Source organism: Penicillium psychrofluorescens (assembly GCF_964197705.1).
Source record: "Penicillium psychrofluorescens genome assembly, chromosome: 1".
In the NCBI taxonomy this organism is placed as follows: Eukaryota; Fungi; Ascomycota; class Eurotiomycetes; order Eurotiales; family Aspergillaceae; genus Penicillium; species Penicillium psychrofluorescens.
The window spans coordinates 5644474-5668039 of record NC_133439.1 but is presented as its reverse complement, the minus strand read 5'-3'; the positions used below and the strand labels follow the sequence as shown (position 1 = coordinate 5668039).

At 52.5% G+C, this 23566-nt stretch overlaps 8 protein-coding genes and 1 non-coding gene across 9 annotated transcripts; 4 read left to right on the top strand and 5 right to left on the bottom strand.

Moving 5' to 3' along the window:
* Window positions 1-1512: 1512 nt before the first annotated feature.
* On the top strand, window positions 1513-3777 carry PFLUO_LOCUS2149 (Vesicle trafficking between the ER and Golgi; the record flags this gene model as incomplete). Its single annotated transcript, XM_073779259.1, has 4 exons — window positions 1513-1555; window positions 1606-1831; window positions 1887-2269; window positions 2318-3777. The coding sequence occupies 4 exons, from the start codon at window positions 1513-1515 to the stop codon at window positions 3775-3777; spliced, it is 2112 nt and encodes a 703-aa protein (XP_073636231.1).
* Window positions 3778-3999: 222 nt separating this feature from the next.
* PFLUO_LOCUS2148 (uncharacterized protein) lies at window positions 4000-4664 on the top strand (the record flags this gene model as incomplete). Its single annotated transcript, XM_073779258.1, has 2 exons — window positions 4000-4197; window positions 4230-4664. The coding sequence occupies 2 exons, from the start codon at window positions 4000-4002 to the stop codon at window positions 4662-4664; spliced, it is 633 nt and encodes a 210-aa protein (XP_073636230.1).
* Window positions 4665-5684: 1020 nt separating this feature from the next.
* PFLUO_LOCUS2147 (carboxypeptidase Y-deficient) lies at window positions 5685-7922 on the top strand (the record flags this gene model as incomplete). Its single annotated transcript, XM_073779257.1, has 5 exons — window positions 5685-5954; window positions 6003-6025; window positions 6086-6576; window positions 6629-7226; window positions 7280-7922. 5 exons carry the CDS (start codon window positions 5685-5687, stop codon window positions 7920-7922), a joined length of 2025 nt encoding a protein of 674 aa, XP_073636229.1.
* Window positions 7923-8279: 357 nt separating this feature from the next.
* Window positions 8280-8352, bottom strand: PFLUO_LOCUS2146. The gene has a single exon. It is a non-coding gene; the product is annotated as a tRNA-Lys (tRNA).
* A 309-nt stretch (window positions 8353-8661) lies between these two features.
* On the bottom strand, window positions 8662-9693 carry PFLUO_LOCUS2145 (uncharacterized protein; the record flags this gene model as incomplete). Its single annotated transcript, XM_073779255.1, has 4 exons — window positions 8662-9035; window positions 9103-9167; window positions 9220-9629; window positions 9688-9693. The coding sequence occupies 4 exons, from the start codon at window positions 9691-9693 to the stop codon at window positions 8662-8664; spliced, it is 855 nt and encodes a 284-aa protein (XP_073636228.1).
* A 5900-nt stretch (window positions 9694-15593) lies between these two features.
* On the bottom strand, window positions 15594-16393 carry PFLUO_LOCUS2144 (uncharacterized protein; the record flags this gene model as incomplete). Its single annotated transcript, XM_073779254.1, has 4 exons — window positions 15594-15891; window positions 15948-16066; window positions 16125-16183; window positions 16249-16393. The coding sequence occupies 4 exons, from the start codon at window positions 16391-16393 to the stop codon at window positions 15594-15596; spliced, it is 621 nt and encodes a 206-aa protein (XP_073636227.1).
* Window positions 16394-16682: 289 nt separating this feature from the next.
* Window positions 16683-20029, top strand: PFLUO_LOCUS2143 (uncharacterized protein; the record flags this gene model as incomplete). Its single annotated transcript, XM_073779253.1, has 3 exons — window positions 16683-16790; window positions 16836-19424; window positions 19475-20029. 3 exons carry the CDS (start codon window positions 16683-16685, stop codon window positions 20027-20029), a joined length of 3252 nt encoding a protein of 1083 aa, XP_073636226.1.
* Window positions 20030-20180: 151 nt separating this feature from the next.
* On the bottom strand, window positions 20181-21133 carry PFLUO_LOCUS2142 (uncharacterized protein; the record flags this gene model as incomplete). The annotated part of the gene is made up of 2 exons (XM_073779252.1): window positions 20181-20562; window positions 20643-21133. The coding sequence occupies 2 exons, from the start codon at window positions 21131-21133 to the stop codon at window positions 20181-20183; spliced, it is 873 nt and encodes a 290-aa protein (XP_073636225.1).
* A 247-nt stretch (window positions 21134-21380) lies between these two features.
* Window positions 21381-22401, bottom strand: PFLUO_LOCUS2141 (uncharacterized protein; the record flags this gene model as incomplete). The annotated part of the gene is made up of 2 exons (XM_073779251.1): window positions 21381-21729; window positions 21782-22401. The coding sequence occupies 2 exons, from the start codon at window positions 22399-22401 to the stop codon at window positions 21381-21383; spliced, it is 969 nt and encodes a 322-aa protein (XP_073636224.1).
* Window positions 22402-23566: the final 1165 nt, after the last annotated feature.

Genomic DNA, 23566 nt, shown 5'->3' with positions numbered 1-23566 from the left:
CCGGGTAGCTCGGTTGAATCGGCCGATACCCCGTAGGCTGTTGTGGTGGCGGTTGCTGCCGAGCAGCTTGCTGCGAAAACGACTCATGAGCCGGTAGGTGTTGAGGGAGGTAGGTTTGCTGGAACGAGTAGGGTGGAAAGGCAGAAGATTCGGAAGGCGTCAGTGGGCGGGAGTCATATGGCATCGAGCCCTGTTGGTATTGAGGGTCTTGGGGCGGTGGATGGTACTGCGCTGCGTATCTGGCGTCGGGGTTCTGGTGCAATGGGTTTGGCTGCCATGACTGTGGGATGGAAGAGTAGATACCATGGTTTTGGTTTGACAGCTGGCTGGCCCGCTGCTGTTGGAAGATCTGGCTATCCCAGCTCATCCCCAATGGCTCTTGCTGGGACTGGTGCATTTTCTGGGATTGAGGTGGTTGGTCGGCAAAGATGGGGTCCAGGCCCGCCGGCCAGTACTCTGAGGGCAGGGAACCCTGTGGACCAGGAGCAGCCGCATTGTTCATGCCTGGTATGTGGTTCTGGGTAGAGGACTGCTCCATGATGAGCTAGCTAATCGCTTCTTTGTCCCGCTGGAGAAAGAAAGTATGGAGGTCACGTGAGCGATAATCGATCTGCTGTTCACCGCCTTGGCTGGGTGGAGCCGACTGGGGACGCTGATTGGCTGGTGGATTCCTCAGAGAACAAAAAGGGTTTGGCGAAGGGGAAAGGATTTGGGCGCGGTAGAATCGAGCATGGGATCACCCCTGGCGGATGTAGCGATCTCACACAAGAATCACGGGGCAACGAACACTGCTGGCAACCCCCACAACGGCACCAAAACCGATATCTCAGGATTTTGGCCCCCAATTTTCTCCGTCTGTTGCCTGTCCTGACTTATGACGATGGGCTGGGGCACACCCGTGACACCACCAGAGTATGTATAGGTACTGAGGTCCAAGCCTGATGTCCACTTGTCCTTGATATTGAAATCTGTTTCTGGGTCACTGGCTGGGGACCAGTGCCTCTGCGGATTGTATTGCCCCCTTTTCAGCGCTTAAAAAGCCTGCCTCCAGATCCTGGCGGAAACAAACAAGAGCAGGCTCTCATACGACAAGCCACTCTAGAGCCATAGCCCATTCGCTTTACGAAGAAAAGGTGTAGACGGGAGAGCAGTGTAGTGGGGAAGGGGAAGGGGATGAGGGTGCAGGAGTTGGGTGGTGGTGGTGGATGGGGGAGGTGAAGAAGAGAAGGAAGAGGTGAAGTGACCACGGGAACAGACGAGACAGAGAGACGACGTGATTGGGTGCAAAGCATGTGACAGGTTTGTTTGGGTTGTGGCAGAACGGCTGAGTCAGCTCCCGCCCACCGCCAGCAGAGACACCTAGACCGAGAGCTGTCAACAGAGCAGACCTATCTCCTGCGCCAGCTTTCTTTATCTGTTGAGGTCTCAGTTGCCGGCAATTGGTTCTCTATGCTGTGAAGCTCAGTTGAACTCTGCCACGTCATCTGCCCCCCTGTGGTGCCCACCGTTACCATGGCATCGTCGCATCCAATGTCCCTGCGGGACCGACAAGTCGGTAGGTGGATGGTGCTTCTGGGTCTGCCACAGCCATTGACAGTGTTGCAGTCTCCATTCAAAAACTCCTCAACTTGAACCATGACCCCCGTCCGGCTGATGATTCGGCGCTGGACTCGTCCGCGCACGGCGGCCTGATCTCCCACTCTACCCCGATCTTGAATGAAGACGGGGATCCAATCTGGAAAGTCCTGGTTTTTGACAACTTGGGCCGCGATGTCATCAGCAGTGTGCTGCGCGTCAATGACCTCCGGGCGTGGGGGATCACTATTCACCTGTACGGCGACACTCCCCTCTGCGTGTGTGATCATACTTGGCTGATCCCCTCCCAGAAACATCAACTCGCAAAGATATCCTATACCCGACGTCCCCGTGGTCTACCTGGTTGAGCCAACGCCGGAAAATATCCAGGCGGTCGCACATGACCTATCGCACGGTCTTTACTCCCCGGCCTACGTCAACTTCTTATCCTCCGTTCCGCGGCCCCTTCTCGAGGACTTCGCCTCCCAAATAGCTACATCTGGCGCATCCGATCACATTGCGCAGGTCTTCGATCAGTACCTCAACTTTATTGTGGCCGAGCCGGATCTATTTAGCTTGGGACTGGGCAAGGATGCGTACTGGAAGATCAACAGTCCCAAGACCAGCGACGAGGATCTGGACGCCATCGTCGATAAGGTCGTGAGTGGGTTGTTCAGCGTGAGCGTCACAATGGGTATGTTGGAAGGCTCTTTTGCAACCAAGTGCTGGACTAATGAACTAGGTACTATCCCCATCATCCGATGCCCGAAAGGTGGTGCGGCGGAATTGATCGCTACAAAACTGGACCGGAAACTGCGTGATCACATCCTCAACTCCAAAGACAATCTGTTCTCTGGCGGCCAAAAGGCCCTGCCGGGGGTGCCTTCAACCCGACCAGCGCTCATCATTATGGATCGCAACGTCGATCTGGTTCCGATGCTGTCGCACTCCTGGACGTACCAGTCATTGGTGCAGGATGTCCTTGAGATGCGGTTGAACCGGATCACTGTGGACGCAGATGAAGGGGGCAAGAAGTCATATGATGTCAACAGCAACGACTTCTTCTGGCAGCGCAATGCCGGGGCTCCCTTCCCTCAAGTGGCGGAGGACATCGATGCCGAATTGACACGCTACAAGGAGGACGCGAACGACATCACGAAGAAGACAGGTGCTTCTTCGATCGAGGATCTCCAAAACGATACCAGCGCATCTGCGCAGCACCTTAAGGCCGCCATCACTCTACTGCCCGAGCTGCGGGAGCGCAAGGCTGTCCTCGACATGCACATGAATATCGCGACCGCGCTTCTCAAGGGTATCAAGGACCGGCAACTTGATAACTTCTTTGAGCTGGAGGAAAGCATCACGAAGCAATCCAAGTCACAGCTCTTGGAGCTGATCAATGACCCCGCTAAAGGCAATAACCCGACAGACAAGCTCCGTCTGTTTATCATCTGGTTCCTCAGCACCGAGACCGAGCTGAACCGAACGGAGATGTCACAGTTCGAGGAGGCGCTCACGAACGCCGGTGTTTCGGATGTCAGCTCTCTTGCCTACGTGCGACAGGTGCGTGAGATCACTCGTATGACGATGATGACCACCTCGGCACCGCAGCAGCAATCGTCTGATTTGTTCCGCGGATTCTCTTCGCTCTCGAACCGCCTTACGGACCGCATCACTTCCGGCTCCCTGGGTGCCAATTTCGACTCGCTCATCTCCGGCGTGAAGAACTTCCTGCCCGCCAACAAGGACTTGACTGTGACCAAGATCACCGAATCAATCATGGACCCGGCCACGGCATCTAGCTCCGCCATCGCCAAGACAGAAAACTACCTCTACTTCGATCCCCGAAGCGCCAACGCGCGCGGCGCCATGCCCCCCGCCTCTGCATCGCGCAACCCTCAGGCTCCCGGTGCGACGGGTGGGTCGGGTCCCGGTACTGGCGCCAGCTTCGGTCAGCGTCGCCAGGCGTTTAGCGAGGCTATTGTGTTTACGGTTGGTGGTGGAAGCATGGATGAGTACGGTAATCTGCAGGACTGGGTGCGGCGAACCAGCGGCCAATCAGGGCAGGAGGGTGCATCATCCGCTCAGCGTGCTGGAGTGGCTCCCGGAACGCGGCGGCGAGTGGTCTACGGCAGTACGGACTTGCTAAATGCTAGCGAGTTCTTGTCGGAGTCCTTGGCCGCGCTGGGCCGGGAGAGCTGAGTTGCTACAGGAAGGTGGCTGTAAAACATACCTATAATGCAAAACCTTGATATGTCTAGAACTTGTAGGAATCTTTGGATTCAACGTAATCCTTGAGGCTAGATGTGCGAGCATTAGCCTATCTTTTCCCTCTCTCAAAGACCTTGGACACTGCTGGGCTCCACGGTGGTGGCATCGAAGAATCTTGAAGAGTGCTCGCAACATCATCCGCCTCCCGCGGCAATGGCCTGGAACCGCACGCCCCGAACAAATCGAGGAATCACAGTGCAACCCAGGAAAAGGGACCGCCCGCCTCTCGATTCCATTCCAACCATCGATGTTGCCTCGCAGGCGACTTCTCCGCTACTCGCCGCGGGGCTGATGTCAGGGCGGGATAACCTTCCCGACTCGCCCACGCCACGAGATGAAATCTATAAAAGAGTCCGCAAAAAGCGAAAACTGAACGATATCAGATCCGAATCAGATTCTGCAGTACAGATACAAGTTCACTCAAACTGGGCCGCCGTCGCCAAAAATTCCAAGACAACAATCATCTCCTAGCCCTCTTCGCCGCTTCAGAAGAAGTTGAAGAACAAATCATCAAAATGACCAGCCACTACCACGATAACGCCTACGACACGACCTACGACTACGGGGCCACGGGCTACGGCACGACCTATGACACGGGCTACGGGGCTACAGCATACGACCCGAGCACCGGCGCCTACGATCAGCACCTCGACTACCGCACTGACGGCTCGCAGCGGCATCATCGCGAGCGCGTCGATCCCAGCGGCACCTACCGCCACCGTGACGTCGACCGCCGTGACGACGGCACCTCACGCGTGCATCGTGAATACGACAATCCCAATACTGGAACCAGCTACCACCGTGACTATGAGACATAGGTCGGATTTAGGAGGAGAGTGGGAGGATTTGACCCGTTGGGTTTTGATCCAAGCTTGTGAATAGGATGGGGGGATATATGATATGGGATATATGGGCACATATGGCTTCATGGGTATATATGATGAGCTTACGTTTTTGTATAAAGACAAGAAAAACCAAAAAACGGATTAGAAAAAAAGCTAAAAAAGATAATAAAAAGCAAAAAAAAAACGGTTTTGTTTCGAAATGTCAATATGAGGAAATGCCTGATTAGTGTTTTAGTCTTGTTGTTTTAGCGAGCCACATTAGGAATAAATATCACGATCGTTATGCCAACTCTGTACTTCGTGACATACATGGAGGTGGTGGGGACATCTGTGCATTTAAGCTTATTTGATTCTTGGCTTCGCTTGGCGAGGACATGAACCATGTGAAGTGGTAAATCATACCAATGAGTTAATCCTTGTACCATATTGAGATTAAAATCTTCTATCTGGTTCATTCGTTCATGGTGACACACTTGTAGCACCAAAGATATGTAATCATAACGGTTGGCGTGTGAACCAGCGCAGTTAGTGAGGTAAATAACGAGGTTCTAAATTTCAATCCTAAATAACAATGTGTATAAGATAGTACGGATTCGATTAGTATTGGTCCCTTGAATTACTCGATGCGGTGATCAATGCAACTCTATCTGAACGCATGTAGTGAGTAGTGAGTAGTGAGTAGTGAGTAGTGAGTAGTGAGTAGTGAGGTCGTTCAACGGACCTAGATACAGTAACACTATTGGTTCTATAGCAGAAGATTGATAATATCCAATCCGATGAGAACATATCCCATGATTCTTACATCCATTCTACGTGTTGGTGATCAGGCAACAGTGCTGCCTCAGGCACCCACGAGGCTGACTCCACATGATGTTGGTCGTCGTTGGCATCTCAACTTGTCTCGCAATCCACCCAGCTCTGTATGCCGGGCGGACCTAGCTCTCTCTCTCTCTCTCATCGCCCTTGTCATTCTCATGTCCCGGTAAGGTAATCATGTCACGGAGGACGCTGGGAGGAGGGCGTGTGCTGGGTACTCCGAATACTCTCGCAGCAGCAGCAGCTCCAGCCCCGCCGAAGCAACGAGTGCTATCGCCGACCGCCAGCAGCGTCTCCCTCAGTTCACAAACATCTGCATCGCAGTTCTCCACCGAAGCGCAGGATTTGACCTCGCGCATCTCTGTGGAAAATGGCGACACCTCCATCTCTGCGGCACCGGCTGCGCCCGGAGCTCAACTCTCCTGCCCGATTTGCAGCGAGGAAATGGTATGCCACTCCCTTCCGTGCATGCCTGACCATACTAACTGTTTGCAGGTGACTCTACTTCAGCTAAATAGGTACCTACCCATCGATCGTTAACCGAAGCCCTATACCTCCGTTACTGACGCTTAACCTAGACATCTCGACGACATCCACCAGAATCTAGAAGACGATCGACAAGATGAAGTCAAGGACTGGTTCAAAGTGCAGATGGAGAAGGCAAGACGGTTTCAGCCACTTGCCGTCCTAAACCAAAAATTCAAAGGCTTGGATGTGTTTGAATCCAACGAGAATCAGCAGTCCGTCTCTGTTTCAACTCGCCCCCTCGTGACCCGGCCAACCTCGCCCGAACCACCGACACTACTTGACCCTGCAGACCTTATTACGAAGGATCACTGGCAAGTCGGCGCCCTTTACGACGTCTGCCTAGAGCCATCATGTGGGAAACGGCTCAATGGTACCAACGGGTGCGTGAACTGTCGACAGTGCGGGAAGCTCTTTTGCGAGGAACATACAATGTACCAAATGAAGCTATCGCGATCGGCGCAGTATGAGCCAGTGAGAGGTATTTGGGCCAGAGTGTGCGAAACCTGCTACAAATCGCGGGAGGGATACAATGATCACACCGGTGGGGAATCTCCGATTTTCTCTTCATCTCGGCAGAAACTAATGGAAAGTAGGAGCGACGCGAGACCAAACAAATGCTTTCAAGTCTATGCGAAAACAGATCGTTGACAAGGATTTCCTGGAAGTTTCTCGCCTGGAGAAACGGCTCACACGGTTAACCCAACTATTGGCCAACCTACCCGCAGAGCAAATTCAGCCTGGTGCAACCAAGCTCTGGTCCATGTCGTGGCAGAGCGATCAACGAAAAGCTCTGGAGCAGACGATTGTCAGCTGGCAGGATGATGCGAGCGTCTCACGCTGTCCATTTTGCCAACAGGATTTCTCAAGCTATTCATTCCGGAGGCATCACTGCAGGACCTGCGGGCGGGTTGTTTGCGGGGATCCCAACACAAAGTGTTCCAGCGAGATTGGGCTTAGTATTGCTGCTACAGTCACGGGGAAAGCCTCCACAGAAAAATCCAATTCTAGTTTGGTCGACACAGATGTCCGACTCTGCAAAGACTGCAAGGCAACCTTGTTCGATCGACGAGACTTCGAGGCGGATATCGCGCGGAAGCCTCCAGAGATGAGGGCATACGAGAATTTGGTCCAGTTTGAGAGAGGCATCCGTCTACATCTTCCTAAATTCCAGAAACTCCTGGTTGCTTTGCAGTAAGTTCACCATCTCTTCTCCACATGCTTTTGCTAACAGTGAACCTCTGTAGAGATCCAAAGCGGCCGCCTTCATCTCAACAGATCGCAGATGCTTCCAAGGTCCGTAGGCGGCTTATGGACTCCTTTAACAAGTATGATGTGGCTGCACGGCGGATCCGTGACATGCCCACCAAATCACCAACGCAGCAACGGCTGCAGAAGGCCATCTACCAGCAGGCCACCAACTTCCTTCATCTTCATATGTTACCCTTGAAATCTGTGCCGAAGGTCCTCAAGCACGCATCCACCACGGCAGACCGAATACCCAGCCGCACAGCTTCTCCTAACACTCCAACCAATGGCTCACCGGCCCCATCCCGACCCCGAGAGTCAGCCCTCGCCTCAATCAAATACAACAGCGTTGCCACAAATGGTAGCAGCAGCAGCATCGCCAGCGATACCAGCAGCGCCGTTTCCGCTCTGGAAACAGAGGAGAAGTCTCTTCGAGATCGGCTGATCGTGCTCGAAGAACAAAAGTTCTTCGTGTCTGAGATGGTCGCCGACGCCAACCGGAGGCGCAAGTTCGACGAGGTCAGCAGTTTGGCGGTGAATGTCGAGGACCTCAGCCGGGAGATTGACCGCGTCAATGGGATGCTGGCCAATCTCGACTTTGAAGGTGTCTACACCGGCAGCAACCTTCGAGCCAGCACTTGATTTTTTTTCTTTGTTTGCTATTCAGACACCCGCGAAATCATAGCGTTTTAGTTTTCCCTTGTTTCGGTGATTGTTCTCTGTCACTTGTTTCACCTCACCTTACGACGATATGAGCATAGCATCAGGCGTTGAGGGTTCTTTGGGTATATACTGAATGGCTTCGGCCGTTTTTTCCATCCCTTCATTTATTTGTCATTTATCCAATCAATGTCCACTATCTAAGTTAAAACCAAGGAGTAAAATCGGGCCCTAGCTGTTGTTTTCATCTTTTCATCTCGTCGTCGGAAGAATTTGCCCAGGCGCTAAAAAATGTAAAAGAATTTACAAAAAAAAAGGTCTCAAGATGTTCTTAGGAATAGCCGAACGCGGGGGTCGAACCCGCAGCCTTGAGATTAAGAGTCTCACGCTCTACCGATTGAGCTAGCCCGGCAGGGCTTGAAAGGCGTCGAGAAATGTGGATTCATCAAAGAGAAGTCAAATTTTTCGTACATCCCAATGTGGCTAGTCCGTTCCGGGCCTAGCTCCCTCTCAACTGGCTCAAGGAGTACGTAGTTCATCAACGGCTACCCAGCAACCTCACAATACCCAATGAGCACTAAGAATCCAAGGTTAATATAACTCATGTAAGACACAAATGACACATAAATCAAAGATCCAGTTAATTTTTCATGTATATATCTTTACAGAACCCCCGGTCCAACGCCACAGACACGCCAATGGTGAACGAAGCAGACTACATCTAGGAACTATCCTCCGAAACATAAAACGTTTTCTGAATATTGACGCCATGGAAGAACGTGCCTGACTCCTTCGGATACAAATCCTCCTGGCTACTCGCGCGACTATCCGGCGAGGCAGTGTGCACGGTCGTGGTAATATGCGAATCCTCCGGGTCGAGGTCCGGTCTCCAGTACCGTGGGCCCTTGGGATCTGTCGAGTGGGACGCATTCATGCTGGAGAGGGGCATGCTCCCTCCTGTGTGCTTGGACCGAGTACCCTTGCTACTGGGGTCGCGAAACCAGCGGAATAAAGGGCGGAGGGTCACCAGACTGCCTGCTGCGATGCCCAGGCTGGCTTCGACGTTGGACCAGATGGAGATGTTGGCTGTGGCGTCTATTGGGGGGGGGGATGTGGTTAGTTTCTCGAGGCATGGAAAGATAGGTCGAGATTTCGAACTTACATAAGAAGTCTGGGTTTTTGTAATCGTGCAAGTATGGAATGCGGATAATGACGGCTGCGCTTGCACTGCGAAGAAAAGTCAGAGGAAAAATTACAGAAAGCGAGGGCAAAAACATACACACAGCCCAGGCCCAGAATACAAGCCAGCGCCACCTTGGTCTGAGGAGGCATCTGCAAGTTCCAGACTAGAAACATAGGCAACAGTCCCAGGGCAAGATCACAGCACACGGCCGTCACGCTGTAGACGTAGGCGACAACAATGATAATATTGATGTTCATGCACGAGCCATGGATGTCGGCCGTCGGGTCGATCTTGAGCTGGATGCGGTGCCAGAAGTACGAGACCGGTTGACACTGGAGGGTCAGGACGAAGAAGAAGACAATCCCAACGACGGCAGTCACGCCGATGACTGTGTACAGAATGACATTATGGGTCCGGCGAACGGTCAAGCGGAGCAAAGCCACGGCGATTGAGCTCTTTGCGATGGCGCAGACCCAGACGTAGCTGGTTTGGCCGAGCCACCACCACTAGGAGGGATATTAGGTATAGTCCGCGAGAAAAGGTGGAAAAGGGAAATCAACATACAAACATGGCAGTTTGGGCCGTTCCTTTGATCAGAAGAGGCGCCGTCTTCTGCCCGAGACCATATAATGCCCCCGTGATACCACAGAGTGCGAACAAGATGTTCAGCAGCATGGCAAAGACCATCAACGCATCATCCCACCCGAAGGCCTTGACGATATGGAGCCGGACAAAGCATCGTAGACAAACAGTAATGAACGAGATGCCGAGGAAAATCGTCGTGATGATGAAGATCGCCGTGCCGCGGCCTTCCAATTCCTGCATTTTGAATGGCGTTCACTTGTGGTTCATGGCACACCAATCTACCTAGTCTCTTGGAACCCTCGGAACTGGTTCAAGGAAGGGAGGAGGGATTCATCAGGCGACACTAGGCGCGTGCCGTTGAGCTGTGGTGAAAAGAAGGAAGGAAAAGAAGCAAGAAGAAAAAACACAGATGGAATGAAACCCCGCTAGTAACGGCCAGGCCTTACCCTCGCCACTGACAGCGGCGAGGAAACGCAACGCTGCTTACTTGGGTGGGGGGTTTTTTAGGCGGCGCCGGCCGAGGGTGCCTGAACTCGTGAACAGACAAACCCTATTGTCTAAGTTGGGTAAGCTAGCTCGTCCGTAGTGGAGAGGGGGCAGCAGTCGGAGTGGATCGAAGTTTCGAGCTAAGCCGCCAATTTGGCGGAGAAATCGGCAGTGGACGGTACATGCATACCGGTACAGTACACAGTGAGCGATGGCGATCGACTCTTACTTCATGTTGAACTACTGTGGTCGCAGTTCATCAGACAGTTGTCCATGTGGTAGGGTTTCCCATGACGACCTGGCAATGGTAATTAGGTTTGCTAGACTGTGGAGAGAGCAGTCTAGAGAGCAATTCCAAGGAACACGTTATTTGCCTGCCATGTGGGAGCACCACTGTTCCATGGGTGAGGAGGATCTGGAGAACGGATCCTGTGGAAGCCCGCGACACCGGTTCATCTCATTCGGTGGATGAGGTTCCACATGGTTGGGCTTTGAGACTTGATCTAGCCAGATTTAGGGCAAGACCGGTCCGGTTTTTGTCCTGCAGGTCAGGTACCCCCCCTGAAAAGGGGTTCGAGGGTAAAAGTAAAGGGAAACTCAAACCGCTAGTGCCTGTGCGCACCAGTGATTTTGCCGAGATCTGTTGGAACAGAACGGCGGATCAACAAGCTCTGCGCACCGGTGCCTCTAGCCTAGCCCCCAACTAGGGATGATCGGCGATCTCGGAAATGATAGTGAGTCGGAAAGTAATAGCCGACAAGTCTTGCGTAAGGAGAAGGTAAATCCGTGGACTCGATCCTAGATCTCAAAATTAGAATAATGGGTAGAACGCTCCGCTATAGATGCTAGCGTGTCATGTTCCCCTGTTTCATACGTCTTGACGATACAGTCACCTCTCCATGTTCATGCGGAGCGAGTTTCAAGGTAAAACCAGCATTTGTGCCGGAGCTGCCGCAATCCGCGCAATCCTGGAATGATCCTGCCGTCCCAACTAAACTTTAAGTACAAAGCCCAACCCTCCTTTAGAGGCATTCAAAAGGCTTATTTTCGCTGACCTCCTCATGGGTTCCCTTTTTCTCCATCCGATTCCAAAGAACTTGTCAAGATGGAAATGACGGTATAGACTAAGAATGTCGCCTATGGTGCATTTTTGGTCTAGCGGTTATTTTGCCCCTATTCAGAGCGGCAGAACTCTTTAGCGAACAAAGAATATTCTTCCCAAAATGTTTTAAATGAGAGAAAATTAATAAGAGCTTACTTGATTTAGACCAGGAATGCTCTCTGCAGTCTGTGTAAAGAGGTTACCAATTTCAAATGACTGTACCAATTAGCTAGTCAACAGCCTATGGTGCTTTTTGGTCTAGTGGTACAGCAGTTTTGACATAAATAATACCAGACACTACGCCCTACCTTGATAGTCGGCAGATCACCCAGATCGTCTTCCTTTAATTAATGTGAGCATATACTATAAGTCGGCTAAGGCGCCACTTTATGTCAAGAGGTGTTAAATCACATCCAGCTACAAGCCTTCCCACAACCACCCCTCTTCTCTTCCCCTCAATCCATGAATAATTCAGATATTCACATTAGCAGTCTTGGTACGACAGCGTGGTTTTCGTATTCACACCCCGAACGGAGTCAGCCTCCACAATTTCCGTTCGATTTCCCACTCCTTTTCATACGCACTCCCGAACGTACGGTCAAATATGGCCTCCAAAATTGGCTTGCAATGAGCGGCTCTCTTAGCCTTGATGAATTCCCAGTACTCGGGCATATAACCGGCGCACTCCCAATCAACAATACCGCTCAACCGGCCTTCCTCAACGAGCAGGTTAAATGAGAAAAAATCGGAATGTGTAAAGTAGGAACGATGATCCTGGCGCATGGTCAGGCCATCGAGAACTTTGTCTGGGGTGCATCCTAGATGGCTCGTGAGATGGTTGTTGAAATCGGCTTCGCTGTTAAACGGGCCTGCTTGTCCGTCTGGGATACGGTGATCAACCATTGGACCTCCAACAGTGTTTCCGAAGAGATATGGTGTGGGATTTGGGATTTTTCGCAGCTGTGAAACGCAATTTGCCAGGTCGTCGGCAAAACGTTGGCGTTCAGCGTAGGACATGAGATGAACCACCTTGGTAAGTTGCTGTCCGGGTAGACGCGTCATGATAAGATATGTTTTGCCGTTGTACTCCCCAACATCGACGATTCGAGGGGCTGGGATGGTCGAATACTTTTCGACTAGTCTGAGGGCGTTCGGTTCGCTTTGGGGAGCTCGGATGCACTCCTTCATGATTAAACCAAAAGGCAATCGCTGAACCCATGATGGACCTGTAGGTCCCCAGAGTCCGTGTCCAATTGGCCAGAGGAGAAGGTAGAATCGCATGCGTATCCACAGTGGTATGCAACGCGATAGACGGTAGAAAGCTCGTCGGATGAATGGGTTGATGAAATCTGAGAGTCGATTAGCTTCTGCACAACGTAATTTGGAGTATTGTGTATACTTCTTTCTGGTTTCGGCCAGCCAAGTGCAATTTTATCCTCGATGGAAAAGAGATGTAATGCAGTTGCGAATCGACAATGGACCTCGATGAGAAAGCTGCTTGGTAAGCTCAGTGTAGAATCGGGTGTGGACATCTTGAAGAAGCCCGTCATGTTCCCAACTGCCGTTCCATCCGCATAGAAGAGGTTAGATAGTGCTTCGGGATGAAGCGTCTTCAGGATATACTTTAGAGACAAATGTCAGTACTACTACGCGTGTCAGATTTAGTCCCCCCTTACCTGGTTGTTGTACTTTTCGCGCCAACATTCGTCAGGTGAGTACCCTAGTTCAGCCATTCGCGCAGATCTTGTCTGTATCTCTATATGGCCTTCACGAAATGCTCTGTGGATGCTTGGGGACAAACACCACAGGTTCTGGAGAGCAGTCTGAGAATCGTCATGGCTTTCAACCAGGGACTCTAGTCGCACGACACACCGTGGAGATATAAATGCTTCCAGTATTTCAAACAAAGAGCTCTGCAATTATAGAAATATCAGCATTTGGAGTCGGTGAGAGGCTCCATTAATCTCACCTCGTCTGATGCGAGATTTCGAATCATAGACGGGGGAATCACGTATGCCGACTCAATAGCTCCCACCGAAGCGCCCTTTTTCAAAAACTCCTTGGTCATGCAGCAGGATGGGCCATCTCTACGGCGGACTAAACTATCCAGTTGCGTTGGAATTGGGTCGAATGTTGCCACTGTGAATGATTAGTTTGCTGATGGACTAGAGTGTTTCGGAATTCTTACATTTCGAAGCAAGGTTTCTCCAGTCTTGCTTGAACGAGCGTAGACAGGCCTCCACCCCGGCGCCTACATCACGATTGGCTCTTAGCATCAAATACTCCGCGGCTAAGTCCGGATCGACGGCTCTCTCAACGAAATGCTTTAGGATGAGGTGTTCAGTGGGGGAGAGATTCGTCGAGGAGATAACCTCCAGCGCAGTGCTAGAAGTAGCCATGGGTGGTGGATGATTGGCGACGGATGGAGTAAGAAAGGCCAATCTAGAGAACTTCTGGCTATTATTTAGGCAGAGCAATTGAATCAAATACTGGCCAGTAAATAAATAATCCCTCAAGGGCCGTGAAACGGTTATCCTTGTCTCCACGGGGGCGCATAGGTAGTCGCGCTCAAACCCAAGTGGGACTCTTCATTTGACCAATAAATACCTATAGCGCCGTGATGGAGCGATCAAGATGGAGGAAAGCGCAGAGGAGAGAAAAAGATGAGATTCAATGAGTTCCAAGTTGAGCTTCGTTAGCGCCGAAGAGCCCCGTGACTCGGCCTTGATTGGCCGAGGTCGCGCCCCGCCCGCCATCTTTGTTGTTTCACTCTTTCTTTTAGTACAGTTTCTGGTGGCATAGTACCTCATGGTTATAAGAAAGGCAGTCCATACCCGACCAGATAATCTTGTAGACTGTATCAACTTATCATTAATAGTTCTTTTTCGTTCACTCTCCCATATTTATGTTCCTCTTCGTCCGCGGTGTCGCCTGCCTTCGATATCAATACTACAGCACAAGCAAAACCAACCATGCCAGACAATAACATTTCCTTCGACACTAATGGCCTCTACATTCTTGTGTCGGACATTGGTGAAGTTTCCCAGTATCACTGGGGCCTATATCTTGCACTCAGCTCGGGACATGGCATTATATTTCATACAGTCAACAATCGTGACACGAGCTACCAATGGCAGTATCAAACGAAAGCAAGTACCAGTGTCCCAAGCTCAAAATCCTTGCTAGTTGCTCTTAAAATTGCTGTGATGGATCCAGCTCTGCATAGCCCTTTAGCGGCACGATTAGCGGCTGTCCCTGTCATACCACCTGTGACATGTCGCCTGTGGCTGAAACGAGCGCTGTTCGACTTAGATAATGAAGGATATATCAAGCTTACAAAAGAGGTCGATGACATTGAGATAGAGGGAATTATTTTCGCGGAGCAAAGCAAGAAGGAGGACCGGAGAACCACGGTCAATAGTAGGGGCTGTGAAGCATAGTAAGTTAAATGTCATCTTCCAATGACCGACCCCATCCCAATCTAACATCTTTAAGGACTTCAAGTATAAGGGTGTGGTGATATGACCGGAGTGATACTGTGCAAGAGCGAGTTTTGCATTGAAGGGTTCTTCAGTATCTAGAGTTTTTTGGTAGATTCAGGCAGCTATACTCTTGCCTTTCTGGATGTCGAGGACAATGTGTATGCTACAATCCGACAAGACAACCTAAAATGCGGAATGCTGCTGCCAAGCACGTGACGCATGCGCGATATATGTGTTTGATCGCTTCCTGCTCTCCTCAAGTTTCCTGTTTACCTCTCTCATGTGCGTCATCTCGTCAATACTACCGTTTGCTTGTTCTTTTTTCATGAGCGCGAAGTCGCCATTACAGTATTAGAGTCGCCGAAATATTAACAGCTAGTAGAGGGATTCCACAATGAATGGGGTGGCTAGTTCTCAATGGGGCGACGCTTTAAAAGCACACCTCACGTTATTATCTTATTTGTTTAGTTCTACTACGCCTAGCTTATTGCTATTCTTACTACTTCGCGTGGTCGTAGTGGGGAAGTGCGCGAGTGGACTGGGCTGCCACCTTTTTCGGCCTCGTAGAAGGACAGAAACAGCGGCCCTGGCACAATAAGTGCACACGATGGGTGAAATTGAGCGTGGCGTTCCAGTCATACTACGACTGGACCCGGCGGTGAAGCTTGGCGTCTGGACTTCCCCGGTCTACTTGCAGTTTAGGGCTACGCTTGACTGATAAGACTCCAAATCCCTGCATTCGCTCTACGCAACACACATCCGCAGATGAAACCAGATGGAATATGTACAGATCACCACCGTTCAAATGCACTGCTTTACTTCCACTGGGCGTCCTTGCGCGCCTGGAAGGTCTTGAGGATCGCCACCACCTTCTCCAGGGCCTCGACTTCGCGGTTCATGGCCGTTGCGATTTGGGCTTGGTCGTCGCCCATCTTGGCATAGAAATCTTTCCGGTAGGGCGTGGCCGACATGGCAGCGCTGAAGATGGGCTTGATCACGAAGGAGTGGTGGGGCTTGAGGGTGCCGCCGTAGGCCTCGCGGAAGGAATTGGACAGCTCCACCGCAGAGTTGTCCAGATTGTGACGGAGGGCTTGGGCCGTGAAGTCGAGACCGCTAGGTAGTCCAGTCAGTGGAGGGGTTCGGGGGGGAATGGAAACATGAGAACATACCGGACCAGCCACAGCAGACCTTCGGTGGCGGTATGCTTGCCCGCCTTCAATTCGTTCAGAACGAGGGCCTGCAGAGTCTCTGACTCGGCGGGGGCCGCCAGCTGCCTCTCACGGACTTTCTGTAGTTTGAGGTTAGAGGTCGATGCGGGGGGTGGAGGAGGTGGAGGGGCAGCGGACCTTGATGTTGCCCAGCATGTCATTCTTGACGGGCAAGAAGGCCTTGGAGCCGAGCAGATCTAGAATGGATTAGTTAGAAGAGACAATTGATCCATTGATCCCCAGATCTTCTGTGAGCACTCACCAAAAAGAGTGGTCAGGGACTCGGCGGCCTCGAGGAACTCGGCGGTGGAGATGCCATCGTCCTTGGCGGCATCAATGGGCACGTCCGCAAAGGACTTGTTGATGGTGTCGAACCAGGTTCCACCGGGAGGAATAGCAACAGACATGGTGGGAACTAATAGATGGTGAATCAAGTGAGGGAGGAAAGAAGACAACAACCTTGGGGGACTCGGGCCACGCACGCCGGACAAACAGAACAAACAAACAAACCGTGCAAACAGCACCGCCTCTTCTTCAATGACGTCGTGGGGCTGTGCTGGCTCCCGATCTGATCGTGGGGATCGAATGGAAGCTTACTTTCATTACCTTCCCTGAGACCCCTGAAAATACCTACTGTCCGTCAATGTATAGCTCATAGCTAGCTTCAGTCCTGCGGTGTGCTCGCTGATAAGTGCCATGAGCACTCCACCAGCGCCCACTGGTCAATCCAATGCGGATCCTGACACAGCATACCACGAGCACTACCGTGGCCTGCCAGAGGGGTCCTATACGGACCAGAAACTGGTACGTTCTACAATCGGCCTCGGAGACAAGTACTGACTTCCCCAGCGCCATGCCTCTGCCCACCACCTGCACATGACCAGCCGCCGCTACTTCATCGGCCCAATTCCAGAGGGCTGGCTGCACGGCCATCGCAAGGCCTGGTACCGAAGACGGCTCCGCTTCAGGAATTACACCTCGCAAACTCTCTCCTTCACTGCGGATCCGGTCACATCCTATTACCGCCAGCAAACGGGCCAAGACATTGAGACAGAGCAAGAATCCGTTCCACCAGAGGAGGATGAGATCGCTCTGACTCTTACAGATACAAGCGAAGGTGCACCGGAGCAGGACGAAGCTGCAGAACAAGAAGCGGAGGAGGAGGAGGAGCCATCGGGCGAGCTGCGGATACTCTCTCATCCGACCACGGAGGCAGAAAATGTTGACCCTCCGCCGGAACCGGAGGAAGAAGATTCAGACAGCACGCCAAAGGCTAGTACAAAGGCGCGGAGCGAGGTGTACGGCAATACTGTGGCATCTTCATCATATGTCACCGCCAGGGAGGATACGGCCAGTCTTTTGAGTACAGCAGACACGGACGAGACATCATCGACCTTGCAAATCAAAGGAATGGGTCCCGTACAAACGGTCCAGCCGTCACAGTATTTAGACACAGCCGGACCTAGTGAGACGGACGGACTAAGCCCCAAGCCTTCTCAAACTACTACTCAAAGCGAGACCGATTCAACGACACGTCTCTTGAAATCCAAGTCCAAGGGCAAGAGCAAGGTCAAGAGCAAAGCGTCTCGCATAACCCTGGAGCAACAAGAGCCCCAGCAGGAAGGCGACGAACCGTCCACCGAGGGAAACAATAATGTCCAGCGCAGATTTGTCAAAAAGGTGACGCGGTTCAATCTCGATGATAACATCATCGACAAGCAGCAACGATTGCGCTCTCGCATCGCAAGGACCCAGGGCGCGGTGTCTGCTAACCTGCCTCGTCGGCGAAAAGCTCAGGATGGACAGATCATCAAAGCCGAAAAAATGCTCGTTCGCATCGAGGAGACGTTACAAGAAAACCTGCCTGCCGACTACAACGAGAACGACAGTCTTCGGATGGAGACTCGGGCTGTGGACAAGTGGCGCGAATTCCTGGTTGTGTGTCGCAAAAGCTCGTTGGAGCATACTCCGTTTGTTTTGCAGATGTACCGCACCCGCGTGGTTCCCGACATTCACCAGACGAATAGCAAGACAGCGGCTTACTACGAATTGCGACTCAACCACAAGCAGACCAAGGTCAATCTCTACTCAACTCTTGACAAGACGATTGTGGTGTGGCATCCCCGACGGCGGGGCACCAAAATCTACATTATTCGCCCCAAATCGACTGCTCATGCTGCCGAGTGGTACACGTTCATTCGCCAGGTGCTAGGCTGGCGGCGACCGAAATCGCTTCCCATTAATGTTCCTGAGCTTGGGGTATCACTGGTCTTTAAGCATCCGTTCGAGCATCTTGAGACAACCGATGACAACGGACACCACGCTGCCATTCTCCAACGGTCAGACTCCGACGGGAAATACGCTGCCGCCACTATCATCCGATGCTGCATGCAGATGCTTGAGGGTCGTCCCGAGTGGGCAGAGGTACTGAAGAGCTGGTCCAAGACTGAGAAGATGGGGCTTGCATGGAAACGCTACGACCGGCTCGAATGGATATTTGGGGCGAACGAGCAAAAGATGTACGGGACAATTGCGATGCAGTCCTCGCATGAGCTTGAGCTTCGGCCACGACACCACTATCCGACACTCGTAAAGCATTGGGGACGAAGGGACGAAGAGCCATTGCCGGTCGAAGGGTTCTTGGTCAGGCTCACATCCCAGAAAGGCGTGCATCAGCGGACGAACAAGATGTTCTTCAAACGGCTCTACTTTTTCACGCAAGACCATTACTTTTTATTTTGCCGGCCGGCGAAAGCGCACCCACCCGCTCCGCCGAGACTGGTTGAGGAAGACTCGGAAATTCCGTCTGCCCGACAGATCCTGGACGAAATGCCGCAGTCCTGGGATATTGATCCGTACCCCGTTGAGGATGGGGGTGTTGCATGGCTATCTAGTGGAAACCCCGAATTTGTCCAGCGGCACGACGAAGAGGCCTATGCTCAAATGCAGCGGAACGTACACAATATCGGCCACGCAGACGGCTATATTGATCTGTGTCGGGTCCAAGAAGTGCGCAATATACATCGTGGGGCCAGTCCTGCGGATGCCAACATCGATGCAGGCCCTGCCGTGGATTTTGCTCGCGAAGCACCAGATTCGCGACATGATGATGGTGCAACGAAACAATTCGATGATGATAGGACATTTGAAATGGCGTTGGATAATGGCTTGGTGGTTCGGTTGCAGGCCCACGACGCTGCTTCTCGAGCCCAGTGGGTTCAGCGACTCGGTGCACTGGTAACGTACTGGAGGTCGCGCAGCAACCATGACGCAGCAGAGCTCAAAGATGTGCGAGCGCGCAATCTCAAGCTTCTAGATATCGATGAGGAGATGGAGTCGATTGTCGGACAATTCGCAAAGAAGTGGGAAGTGAAGCAGGCAGAGGCGTCACCGCACACGCATAACATGTGTGCGCTGTCTGGTTGTCGGGCGATCAAGGTGAACTGTCCCACCTTTCTATTCTGTCAAATATACTGACCCCCGAGTAGATGTCCGGACAACTATACCGCAAGCCTCGTCGACACGCTACCTTTAATCGCTGCCATGTCATGCTCACGGAGGGTCACCTACTCATCTTCCGAAGCACGCTGCGCCGCAGCAACGGCGCCGAGATCCCACACATCCATCACGAACTCGAGACCAGCATCGACCTGCGCGACTGCTACATCTACTCCGGCCTCCTTGCGGAGGATGACTTGTTATACGCAAACCAAACCTTCGATAGTAACAACCCCGGTCTTCACGCCCTACCACGGGTCTATCTATCTACAGATCGCTTCACCAGCCGCGACGAGGACACATCCATCACCTTCGTCGTGTGGAAACCACTGAAGAGGACCTACTTCCGCGCGCAGGAGAAACTACTAGGTGGCCAGACGAAGAGCGAGCTCCGGCATGTCTCAACGTTGGGCAAGCACGGCCGCACGATCGTATTCAAGGCGCGCAGTCGCGTTGAAAAGGATCGCTGGGTGCTGAGCATTGCTTCGGAAATCGATCGTCTCCAGGAAGAGAAACATGAAGATATACGCATTGTTTCTCAGTAATTTCTTTTAGGGAATAGCATTACCACCCCGGCGTTTTGCTCTTGGCTTTTTTTTTTCCTTCTCTTTTGGATGCATTCAAAATAAACAGATAATAATACACGGTGATATCTATTCCTCCAAGTCTATGTATATGTACAATCCGAAGGAAAAATCATCCCAGTGGCGGCCTCTCAATCTTCACAGCCCCCTTTCCAACCCTCCCCCTAACCTCTTCCCGATAATTCTTCCCAAAAACATCATCCGGCTCCGCACCATCAACCCTTCCATCCTCCCACCCCTCCCAATCTAACCACCGTCGCCTATTCGACGGTCCCAGGACAGCCATCACGCGGCCGGTGATTAGACTGACGCTCACAGGGCCGTAGGTATTACTATCCAATGATTTGCGTGGATCGACGGCGTCGCCTTCTAGCCAGACATGGTTGAAGGGAACGATCTGGGAGAGTTTGGGACATGGTTCCCGCGTTGTGATGCGGTCACCGGGAAGGCCGATTATGCGTTTGATGGCGATGTGATGCTGGTTTGCGGGGGATCTAGCAACGAATGGCCCCATTAGTATCAATACACGCACCACCGAGGGGTTACCCCATGGCAAACGAGAAGGGGGAAATACCGAAACGTGACTACCATCCCCCTCTCAAGCCTCCTCGACGTCTGCCCAGGCCAAATCTTCTCCCACGGCCACATATTCACGAGCACCATGTCGCTCGCCGTATTCATCTCCTCATAATTCTCATTCAGATACGGCGTCATCGACGGCCCACGCACCCACATCACCTGATAGACGTGTTCAGAGACCCAGAGCGAGATGGGGAGGAGTGGCGCGAGCACGCGGGCTACGCGCATCGATCGGCGGATGGGATGTGGGAGGGCCGCGTAGCGGGTGCGGAGGTTTGCGGTGAATTTTGATGTGAATGTGGAGAGCCATGTTCGGCGGGAGAGGGTTGGGCCGACGGGGTCGGAGGCGTGGTAGGGGGATGTTGTTGGGGGTTGTTCGGGGATGGTGCTGGCGGAGCTGGGTTTTTGATTTCGGGAGAGTGCTTTGGCGATGTCTGGGCGGAGGATTTTGGGGCCCGTTGGGGTGTGTTGTGGTGGGTTGCTCATCGTGGTGGATAGGGCCTGGGTGTCAGGCCGCGATTGGAGGCTATGGTGTTGGGACTGTTGCTGGCATTGTGGTTGTAGGTATGTCTCGAGGTGTGCAGTCGAAGTTCCAAAGCGACTCGATCATTAACCCCGATATCAGTGTTTGCACTGTTTGCATTGCTTCTATCAATCACAAAGAAACAACCATGGCATTCATTATGTGTGAAGGAAACAAAAGGTATTCGTAGCTACATGATATGCCATAAAATCACCAGTCCTTTCCCAGGCGATTCTCGGTCTCACTCCCGTCGAGGATTCCGCTAGACTGGACGCTCTGCACATCGCCCGCAGAAGGCGCCTTGTCGATCTCCACCGGCTCGTCGTCCAGCATCTCCGCCGGTTCGCCCTCCGACCGCTGGACCTCCTCCCAGTCCTCGTCAAGCTTGGTGGCACCTACATCAATCCTCTGCTTCTTAGCATCTGGCTGGCCGAAAGAAGCGGGGTCCGCGGTCGGCGCGTCTGGGAGCCGGGCGGCGAGATCCGAGGGTGAGGGCGAAGGTGCGGACTCACTGGGTTCAGAAGGGGAGAGGTCTTTGGTAGTTGGGGGGAAGATCTCACTATACGGATTAGCAGGTGCGACAGGGAAAGCATCGACACGGTGCGCCTTACGGGATCGCTTCCTCGTAGGCATCCTCATCCTTGCGCTCGAAGCTGCAGAACACCACGCGTTCCAGCTTGCCCATGTTGCCTGGCTTCTCGAGGAACCGGCGCACCTCCGCGACAGCTGCCTGCGCGGCCTTGTCGCTTGGGTATCCATATACGCCCGTGCTGATGGCTGCAAAGGCGATACTCTTCATGTCATTCTCGACCGCCACCTCGAGACTGCGACGGTAGCAACTGCGTAGCAGAGTCTCGGGACGCGAGGCATCGACCCTTTTCTCACGATGGTAGATGGGCCCAACGGTGTGGATGACGCGTTTGCAGGGGAGTTCGTAGGCATCCGTGATCTTGGCATCGCCGGTATCGCATCCTTTCAGAGTGGCACATTCCTTGACCAGGCTTGGACCAGCGGCACGGTGGATGGCACCATCCACACCGCCTCCGCCGAACAGAGAGGAGTTGGCGGCATTGACGATGCAGTCCACCTGGAGCTTGGTGATGTCGTGGCGGATGAGCGAGACGATGCCGTTGAGGGTCTGCTGGGGTGTAATGGATGTAGTGGTTGGGACCAGTCTCTTTGTCTGATAGAGCAAAGAGACGGTCGGGATTTCAGAGAGTGAGATGGCCATGGTGGTCTTTCCTCGAGGTGTTTGGGGAGACGTGGGCGAGAAGGGTCTCCGCACACGTGACGGGTATACATTGCGTCATTCCTTCACACCTTCACGAGAATGAACCCTCACTACGGCAAACACGACCCTGAACGACCCAAAAACAAGTCCTGTTTGGTAAGGGCTCAGTATAGTCTGGATTCATACTAGCGGAGTGAAGACTATGTGAATAGAGTCTCATTGCAAGGGTGAAATCTACAGATTGCACATATATATATTTTGGCACATCGAGCCAATCAAAGGATGCAGCATATGACAAATCGTGTCGCACACCAGTCAGCCAGACAAAGACAACTGGCGGCTGGCCGAACACTAGGTCAACCGACAGCTGCCTGTCATATTGGCTGCATCTGGCAAGCTGCATGCTCAATCAACATGCCCCCCTGATCCTCCCAAGGCTACATCCCGCACAAACTCTACTCTTCCCGAAACTTGCCACCCCTGAGTCTGCCTCGGCCGCACATGTTCATACATCCATAGTACAGTATTGCATTCGATTCTCCTCAATCACTTCTCCTCATATTACCACTACTCCTCCCCTTGGCGGTCTACATCTTTGGTCCATGATTATTAATGTTCTCGGGGATCCGATGGAGTCCAATGACGGGGACCCTAGTGGATCCCCCCAAGCCTGACAGCCAGTCTGACAGCCGTTGTGGTTGCTTTGATTGGAGATTGCCGATCCTTCGGCTGTTGTTCTGCCGCCGATCACAACATGGATCGGTCGCATTTTCGCTAGCTCGTCCCAGTCTCCTTCCCCTTGGAGCATCCTCCTCGCCCGTGATTGGCTCGTTATTATTCGCTGCTGACCTCCGAACCGGTTCCTAGTTGACAGAAAACAGTCTGACGCCGTGGGTGGTGGATAGGCCCCTGCTGCTGCTCCACCCCCCCTGGCTGGGATCGCACGGTGGATATCGTACCAGAGTCTTGTTTATGCCAATTTTAGAGACTGGATCTCTCCACTCCAGAAAATTTGCTGAGGCTAGACCACTGGGTACACGGCAGCTGTCATGCCCGGAAACCCAGGGAACAAAAGTACCATGCAACACAATGGGTTCTAGACTCGAGCACGAGCAGCTGTCAAACTCCCAACCGGGCCATGCGTGCAGCTGCAGCGTGCAGACCA